At 51.5% G+C, this 9,719-nt stretch overlaps 1 protein-coding gene across 1 annotated transcript; it reads right to left on the reverse strand.

Annotated features, from left to right (window-relative positions):
* Positions 1–5,267: 5,267 nt before the first annotated feature.
* Positions 5,268–9,517, reverse strand: FEZF2 (FEZ family zinc finger 2; the record flags this gene model as incomplete). The annotated part of the gene is made up of 6 exons (XM_080926148.1): positions 5,268–5,530; positions 6,415–6,547; positions 6,695–6,829; positions 7,132–8,021; positions 8,371–8,468; positions 9,378–9,517. The coding sequence occupies 6 exons, from the start codon at positions 9,515–9,517 to the stop codon at positions 5,268–5,270; spliced, it is 1,659 nt and encodes a 552-aa protein (XP_080782274.1).
* Between the last annotated feature and the right edge of the window lie 202 nt (positions 9,518–9,719).

Here is a 9,719-nt window from a genome sequence, read left to right on the forward strand (position 1 = left end):
AAGAAAATATTAAAATAAAACAATTTCTTCAGCCTGATAAGCAAAAATGAGATGTCATTTCAAATACTTCATGACCTATTCCAGCAAAGCCAAGTGTGGTCACAATCCCGCCTTTCTTACCACCTCTTCCCCCACTGAGATTGGGTTGAGAATTTTGAATGGCTACAAAGAGAAAGGCTGGTAGACCACCTTAATATATGCTGGTAACATATGGTATCCCCCAGAGGCCAAGCGAGGTCTTAAAGAGAGGGGGTTAATGTCAGGAGCTAATTATCAAATTAAAAGAACTTTGGGAGATTCCCTCAAATGCTGGCCTGTATGTTCATACTCTTAGAAGAAATATCTCCAGGCTGTGGGATGGGTAGCAAGAGCTGCAGCTCAGCACCTGCAAAGGCCTGGGGTGGGGAGGTTGTCCTCCGTGGAGAGCTTACTTTTCATCTACTTTCCTAACTCTTGGCCTGTTGGGTTCTTCGCACTGTCTGTCCACTGTCCAGCAAGGGGCCTGGCCAAGGCTCCCTTTTCTTGAGCTACGTACTTTTATCCAGTTTTGAGCAGCCCCATTTCAGATTGGCCTTTTTATGTTTGATATAAAGAATAGTTGTTGGCCAATTTCATCTTTTCATCGCTGTTCTCTAGGCCTGAATCCAAGTAGTTTGTCAGATGCTCATTAACTCCCCCTTTGGCTCTTTCTAGTGTGTCTCCTAAGCTCATTGTGCCAAGAACTAACGCTTTCTTTTACACGATTCTCTTTCTCTGCTCCATCAGGGAGACAAATTACTTTCCAAAAGGGATCGCCAGGGATGGTTTAATGAGAATTTCTTTGGGGCTAGGCATGGAACGCAATGTAGTTAACATTCGGTGGACTTAATTGGACTTTTCTTTTCTGCCTCTTTTAAAAAAAAATCTGAAGCTATCCTGTTAATCTCTCATTTGTAATCAATTGTGTTGACTAAACAAAAGTCTAGGTCGTCTTTTCTTCCTGTCCCAGACAATCCTTTGTTGCCTCTAAATGCCTAGTTCTTGAGTGATCCTGGTTCTGTAGATGGGCCCGATTGTTGACAGTTCATTATTGCGCTTTTGTCCAGTTAATCTTTCTTGCTGTGTTTTGCATGTGCCTGCCTTAATGAGCTCCGTTGGCAATTAACATGTTTCTGGGAGCAAACTGGTTGCTCAGAGGTTTGAGAGGGACGTGCAGGGAAAAGGGCAACGCAGCTGCCTTGAGGTTGTTTATTTCCCAGCGTTTTCTCAAGACTCCTGTACCCTCTTTGGCAGCCCCCCTCTTCTCCTCCTGCCCCCTCCCCTCCCCCAACCCATTTACCACCTGCTCACCTGACGTGTTACTACTGCTCTAACTCAGGTCTGGCTCAGGCAGCCCTCTACCTTTTTGTGAGCCAAATAGCAAAGTGGGGCTCCATGTAAACCCATTTCTACAGCCAAGGCAAGAGCATGCAGAGCACCCCCAAAATGTATCTGGATGCTGGCACTTCTCTGTGTCGCTCTTTGTAGAGAGGAACCTCTAACCCGCCTAAGGCAATAGGACTGTACAATCTGTTATGTACAAGGCTGTGGCTTTGGAAGGTTTTTTTTTTTTTTTGAGTCTTGCTGGCAAGATTGCTGAAGTGTGAGCAGTCATGGACAGAACAAACATCTTGTAGGGGAAAAGATAATTGGAGTCTTTTTTGTGTCTATGACAGGATTCCCTTCCCCCGCAATTTGATTTTTTTTTAAATATTTTTTTCAGGGTGGCCTCTCCAATTTAATCAAGGTTATAATATTAATATGCAACGGATGACTACCTTGTTTAAGTCATTTATTAATATTGCAAACTTCAAGTCATGCAAACAATTTAATATTATGGAGGAGAAAATGAGAGAAAACAGAGCCTTTCACCCACCAATTTCCACGCAGTGGCTTCTCTGAGGAGAAGGCAGGCTACAGTGGCTGAGGGAGCTCGGGGCTGGCTATGGAGGGCTCTGAGAACTCAGGTGCTACCACTCAGAAGGTTCCTTCCTCTCTCCAGGAGACTGAATCCTTTCCTGCATCCCACACCCAAGATAACAGACCTCCTCAGCCAGGGCATGGCTTCCAACCCGGGGAGGCAGAGCTAAGCTACCTAGATTTGGGAAAACTGTTTATCTGCAATTATCGTCAGATGTGAAATAACACCTTCCCAGGTGCACAAGATTGACAGGAGGCTGGTGTGGAGGTTAAGTAACAATCAAGAGAAACACCCTCAGGGGGTGGGGCCATGAGGGAAAACTGCACAGGTTCCCCCGAATCAGAGTCCCTCTTCCTGGCAGCAGGGATGAGCAGGAAGGAAGCAAAGCTCCACCTGGGCTGTATTTTACTCACTTCAGAGTGCAAGGAAAACAATCCCCATAGCACTTTAACCTGAAGACACATTTCTTTTTTTCCAGTTTACGAGAGGGGGAGATCCTTTGTAAAAAAAAAAAAAAAAAAAAAAAAAAAAAAGGTTACATGAAAAGTTACAACAGAAGACTTTCTCAAGGTTCTGTTGCTTGACGGTTAGAACACCAGCCTTCTGGATGACACAGTCCCTCTTTCATTTAACAGTTTTTCTTCAGAGGACACTTGACTGTAATTTCCTGCAAGCCAATTCCCTTCACACCCCACAGCTCAGCATTTGCCTTTGTATGAATATCTTCCTGAGGTGTTTTAAGATGTGCTTGACGTGACAGGATCACCAAGCAGCATACCTGGAGAGAGGCCTCTTGGGAGGTGATGAGGAGGAGGAGGAGGAAGAGGAAGAGGAGGAGTTGGAGGAGGAAAAGGAGAAGTTGTCTTTAATAGAAATGACTGTTTTAGAGTACTCAGGTGTTCTAGAACAGAGTGGAGTTTAAGAATGTCAAGCAAACACTTTGAGAAGAAATGGAGAAATGGGGGGAGTGACTTCCCAAACTCATGCAGCCTCCAGGAGCTAAGTTCATATTCTCTGTAGCCTTGTCCTCCTCACCCCTCCGGGATTTCCTGGGCTTTATAGCTTACACGGAGAGTTGGTAGTTAAATCTGCCTGCTCCCGTGGGTCCTGATCTCTCCTCAGGGAACTGCAGCCAGAATAAGATAGCATTTAAATTCCCTCTGGCTTCCTCGCCCCCCTCCCCTGGCTACGTCTTCCCAGACTTGGGGGAGGAGGAAGGGGAGGAATACAAAAAAAAAAAAAAAAAAAAAACGAGGACGCTCTCCTTTCAGGAAATGGAATTCTAATGTACGCGTTCCTATTTCTGAATCGGAGGTCCTAAAAATACCCCTGCGACAGCCTGAGGAAGCTGTCGCTGTCCTCTGTGCAAACAAAATCGACAATTCCCCTTCTCAGCGCAATGGGTCTTCGGATTGGGAGGGGGCCCAGGACAGAAGGTTTGGCTGTGACCAGGATAGATCTTCCACCCTGGCCAGGAGCTTCTCCAGGCCACAATCCTGAGATTGCTTTCCATCAATGAAAACTGAAGGAGACGATGGTCTCTTAGAAGCCCGGACTTTGGATTCCTGCCCTTCCTAGCCGTGGAACTCGGGGCTTGTCATTTAGATGGTCTCTCGGCCTCTATATTTTTCTCTGCAGTGTGGGAATAATCACACACACATACACACACACACACACACACACACAACCAGCTTGCAAATTGTTGCTAAAGCTACAGCGAAGGTGTTGAGTGCCTGGCGGTGGGGAAAGAGAGCCCTGAAAATAAGAGGAGATATCTCTCTCTCTCTCTCTCTCTCTCTCTCTCTCTCTCTCTCTCTCTCTCTCTCTCTCTCTCTCTCTCTGATGAAAGTCACTGGCACTCTCTCAGTAATGAGTGCCTACTGTATACATCGCGTTGGGCTAACCCTCACTAGTTACAGTCAGAGTTCCCTGGGATTGCCCTCTGCAGTAACCATCCTTCCCTCCAAATAGCCTCCACCCGCGGTGGAAATCCGGGTGGGGTCAGCGCTCAGCAGTTCTCACCCCCTCAACTCCGAGGCTGCGTGGAAGAGCACTCCCAGGCCCCGCGCCGCGTTTCCTCTGGTGTAGAAGAATAATGTTCCAGAAGACGTGGGCTGAATCACCGCGCCGATATTAAAAGTGTGGAGGGGGTGGGGGTGGAGGGAGGAGGCCAGGCGCGACGCGCCAGTAATCCGAGCTCTTGATTATCTAGATTCGGATCAAACGGGGCGGCGGCAGCCGGCCCCCTCCTGGGAATGATTAGATGATTAATGTAATGCTGTTTGAAGGGTCTCTGTTTTCTCTCTTAATTTGGGTCATTACTTAGGAAGCAAGCGTGAGATCATTTCATCAGCGTGCATGGCGGCAGAGATAGCTATTGAGGAAGTGGGCTAACTGCGTGGTAATCAGGACCCCGGAGGACACGTCGGCCAGCTCGGGGAGCTGGGCGCGCCCTCCCGCGGCAGGGTGCCGCTTACCGACCAGCCAGCCCCCAAGCGCAGGCAGGGGACACCCAGAGAGCTCCAGAGCGCGGCCTAGGCTGGCCAGCTTCGGAGGCTAGCACGGAGGTTGCGCTCCTTAGCCCTGGCCGGTTCCCTAGATTGCATGCTGCTGCGCTCCGGATACCCAGACGCCCTCCACAGCATCCAGCCACTTTTTGACCCTTAAATTTTTTTTTTTCCTCACCCAAACAAGAATCCCAAGCATCTGCTCAGTCACCAAATAAAACCTTGGGCTATTAATGGAGCCGGCTGGAGGTCTTTCAGCCCATGCTCCCGAGTGCTTTAAGTATGGGTTTAGCCTTAGCCTGGCCCCAGTGTCCCAAGGAAATCACATTTGGGAAATGCATACTTCCACCTCGTTCTTTGGATTTGTTGAGCTGACCTCGTGGCAAGGGGGTGGGGAAAAGAAGACGCGCACTAGTGGTTCTGTTTATTGAGTCATATACGTGTAATATTCCGTGTTCGCTTGTACAGGAGAGATTACAGGTTGTGTGAAGACTGCTGGGGGCATCACGCTCTTCTGGGCGCTCACGGTGACAGGCTGGGATTAAAAGCCGGCTGTCTGAGGAGAAGCCGAGGCCTGGAATTAAATATGTTTCAGCGCACTGGATTTAAATACGTTTCCTGAATGTACAAAGGTGGGAGCCACGCAATTGCTGCCGGTCATCGAGGACACGTTAACATTTCCCAAAAAATATGCTGGTTTCGATAAATAGATTTTAGCCTCTCTGCTATAGTTTTTTTTTCTTTTAATTTTAGAAATAAGTTTATACGTGAGATCTGCTTGGGTTGGTACAGGAAAGGAAGAAAGGACAAGGTAGAAGCTCTCAGCTCTGAACTGTCCTGGCTAGGTCCTTTGCTGAGGGGGTGGCGGTGGGACCCACGCTGTCATGAAGTTTGCGCACATGTTTCTTTAAGTCAAAGTTTCTGCAAAAACCTTTGCCGCAAGTGGCGCACGTGAAAGGCTTCTTGTCGTTGTGGGTGTGCATGTGGAAGGTCAGATTATAGACCTGGTGGAAGGCCTTGTTACAAATAGTGCATTTGTACTGCTTCTCGCCGCTGTGGGTGAGCTTGTGGTTCTTGTAGTTTCCTGAGGGAGAGCAAAACCAAAAAAAAAAAAAAAAAAAAAAAAAAAAAAAAAAAAGGTAGGGGTTTGTAGCGGAAGGAATGAGACCTCCCCTAAGTCCGCACCACCACCCCTCAGTCTTTGCAGTAGCTCAAAAGAGGATGCTTGACTAGGCGGGCATGACCTCTCCCAACTAAGAAGTTGTCAAACTTCGTATGCATCAAGGCATCAAGGCCGGGAGCGCTCCTGGGTGGACCAGGTCTTTCCCAGCCGACACAGGCCCTGCCCTGCCCGGTACAGAGGCCCATGGTACAGAGGCCCACGTAGCGTCTGTCCCTCCTGCTGAGCTCTGCCGGCTGGGAAACTTTTGTTCAGCCTAAGAAGGCAGCAGGTTCTTAGAGCTGGAGCCTTGCTTCAAGAAATCTGCACAAATCTAGGTTCTGTAGCTCAGTTCTTAGCACTTCCCTATTGCTATCTGAAGATACAAAATTACATTAGAAATTAAAGAGAGTCCCAGGCTCTGGGAGCCACGGGTGACCTGCAACCCCCCCCCCATCTTAAATTGTTCTTACAGTAAGACACTGCTCATTTTTTTAAAAAAGGAAGTAGCGCTTACAAACGGAAGCTTGTTCTCATTTATCTACGTTTCCTCTTGGCCCTTTCCTTAATTTCCAGCTCCAAAATTCAGTGCTCCGGAGAATGAAGCCTGAATCCAGCCAGGTCTACCAACCAAGACAGGAAAGCGTCTACCTCTGTCTGCACAACCCGATTCCAAAGAATTGCTGCGCCCTAGCCCTCGGCTTTTGTGCTGCCTCTACCAAACTCACCTCGCTATCAGCACCCCCCTCCCTTGCGACCCCTCTGAACCCTAAAGATGAGATAAGGGAGTGTCTAGCTCAGTACCTTACCCTTTTGGTGAAAGCCTTTGCCGCAAAACTCGCAGACGAAGGGCTTGTAGCCCGCGTGGATACGGATGTGCGTGTTGAGCGTGGAGCTCCGATTGAAGGCTTTGCCGCACTGGTTACATTTATGTGGTTTTTCCTGCGGAGAGGGGCGTGCGTACAGTAAGGCTGAGACCTAGGCAAGGGACACAGCAGATCCCCACCAAGGGTAAGGAGAATCCAACATCACTGCTCAGACTAGGGCGGTGGTGCGCGCGCCGACATGGCCTGACCTGGGGCCACGTACCTGGGTGTGGATAATTTTGTGTCTGCACAGAGTGCTGGCCTGACGGAAGCCTTTGCCACAGACTTTGCACACAAACGGTCTAGCTCCAGTGTGGACGGGCATGTGGCGGGTGAGGTTATAGTGAGCATTGAACACCTATGGAGGGACAACAGCAGAACTTGGGCTGAATCATCAGCCAAGGGCCTAGAATCAGCACACCCCCCCCACCCGCTTTACCTCCCCCAACCAAACATCCCATCCGAAGCCCAAGTCCTTTTGTCAACGGTGTGACGATTGACAACAACCCCATTTTACAGAATAGGAAACTGAGGCTCAGCTGGACATCCAATGGAGTATGCAGCTATTGGGGAGCTCCTCAGCTTGAGAGGTGTACAAGGCTGCCCAAGAAAGCCAGGGACTGCTAGCTTCCCCCTTCCCCCCAGAACCTTAGGCCTCACCTTGCCGCACACTTCGCAGGTGAAGTTTTTGGGTTTGCTGTCAGTAGAGCCCCCTGGTAGTTTGCTGTGGCTCTTGACTCCCCCTCGCTCAGCGGTCAAGGCCGAGTTCTCCTTCAGCACCTGCTCCAGCGGCGCATGCAAGCGCTCCTTATGGGGATAGGAAGCTGGGTGGGGGAGTTTGTCCGCAGCAAGGCTAGCCAGTTTGGCGTTCTCCAGCAAAAAAAGCTTGGGGTGAGCAGCCAGGGAAGTGGGGGCCTGTGCGTTGAGGAGGCCAGAGGGGAAAAGGTGGCCTCCGAGGAGCTCTGATGGTGGGTAAGCCGTGGAGTCCAGGTAGTTGAAGTAGTAGAGAGAACCGCTGGCCGGCAGCCCCACAGCCTGGTTGATGACCTGCGGCTTGATGACCCTGCCGGCCGGCAGCGCAGAAGGCGCAAGGCCCAGTTCGGCCTTGCAGCACACGCCACAGTTGGTTTTGCACAAGCCGCTGGCGCCGCACACTGGGGCCCCCCCGCCGCTGCCTCCTCCTCCACCGCCGCCCGCCCGGAGGCTGCTTTTCCAGAACTCCGAGTAACTGAGCAGTGTCTTGGACGGCACCTCGTAGCCTAGAGGCTGGAGGGGGATCATACAGGGCAGCGGAGAGCAGAGGTTGAGCAGTTTCTTGCTCTGGCCGCTGTCTGCCTCCGGCGCAGCAGGCCGGGGCTCAAAAGGCGCTCGGGGCTCGGACGTCTTGGCCATGATGCGCTCGATGGAGAAAGCTAGTGTTTTCGAAGTGGCCGGTGACGCTCCAGCGCGCGGGCAGGCCGGGGGCACCATGGTCTCCAGGGAAGCTGAGCTGGCCATGGCGCGCCAAGCTGAACCAAGCTGGGCCAGGGCACAGCCTCTCTCCTCTAAGTCTGCATTCCGGAAAAGGCAGGGGGGAAACCGCAATTTAATAAGCACCTAGTCGGCCCGGGTCACCCATTTGCATTCAAATGAACAGAAGCAGAACAAAGTGCACCCAAGGGTACCAAATTACCGCCCATTAACCCGGCGCGCAAAGGAACCCACCAGCCCTTGCCCTGGGACTATGAAAGGGGAAGAAGGGGGAGGCTGTACAAAGGAAAGGAGAGGGGGCAGAAGAAAGGAGTCTCAAATTAACACTCCCCAACCCTTCCCTGGACCCAGGCCTCCGCCACGCGTGCTGCGAGCTGGGCACTGAAAGAGCAAAGTTAAAGAGGACCGGAAGAGCCACCTCGCTTTTACCTCTTTCCCCCACCGCCAAGGAGATGCGTTCCGAGCCATGCAGCATGTCTCTTCTGTCACATTTTGATGGCAAACATCTTCCCCTCCGCGTGAGATCACTGTCTTTTACATTCAGCTGACATCACATGAAGTCACTTGAAGTGGAATGACATGGGCGGCGGCGCGACTCCCGTTGAGGACCCTGCGTTCCCCCGCGCCTGCCGGCCGCCGCCACCGCCCCTCAAACTTTAAAGGAGGCAACTAGCGCCCGCGCTCCCTTCGGGAAAGTGCGAGCGGTTTGCGAATCGGGAAGGAGGGAAGAGAGGGAGGGGGGAGGGGGAAGAATCGTGCTGGTTTTGCCGGTGGAAGGAGGTGGGGGCCGCCCAAACCCAAACCTAGGCAGAGTTCCTTGCGTGATTCACAACTTTGGGGGGCCTACGGTTTTAGGGTACGCGGGGAAGGCGGGGTGTACGGGACGCGCTACTTGCAAGGGCCCCTGGGTGTCCGTCTAATCACCAAAGTGTCCCTTAGCCCTGCGCAGCCGAGCTGGGCACCGTGCTAATAAACTGCCATTTACCTACGGAGCCAGCGCCAGCCCCGAACACGTGCAAATGATAATTACCTCATTAGGATGTGGCGCATGGACGCGGGCGTCGCGTATGGAGGGGGGAACTTGTTAATGGGAAAATATTAATTTATGCAAAAGCAACGAGCTCGCCTTGGCTGGCGTCGGAGGTCGAGAGAGAGCTCCCCGTCGCCTAAGGACGACCTCGAAGAGTCCTGAAGGGCAGGCTGCGCGCCGGGATCCTAGGGACCTGGGGAAGGGTGGGTGCGCCTGCAGCTCTCTGGCCCACTTCTTGACTAGGGCTGGGGGATTCTTGCCCTGAGAGCCCGAGGGCTGTTTGAGAAGCTAATCGATCCGAATTGCTGAGTTGTGATCGGGTTGGAGAGGCAGAACCAGGCTCCGCGCCTGGTTTGGGGCTGCGTGCGGGGAGGATTCGGAGGGCAGCTCTCCTGCTGTTGGGTACTTACTGTTTGTATAATTGAGAAGGTCCAATCTCCACCTGTTTAAGGAGCAGATTGAAACAGCAGAACCTCCCCTGGATCCTATTAAAACGTTTTTCCTCCTAAGGCCATTCAGTCGAACCAATTTTCCGAAGTGATTCATAGAGCTGAATTCTGCCAAGGCAGCTCTTTCACTTTTAGCCACTAAAGCACCGCGTGGAACCGGGTTTTGTGTTTTTCTAAAATAAAGAGAAGGATTATCAGAGAGGAGAGGGAGGGGGTCCGAAGGGGGGCGGGCAAAGACTTAGTGTGGCCAGAGGTACAAGCGGAGGGAAGAAAAGGCCCTTTTCTAGACAGGCCCCAAG

Source organism: Micromys minutus (assembly GCF_963924665.1).
Source record: "Micromys minutus genome assembly, chromosome: 12".
In the NCBI taxonomy this organism is placed as follows: Eukaryota; Metazoa; Chordata; class Mammalia; order Rodentia; family Muridae; genus Micromys; species Micromys minutus.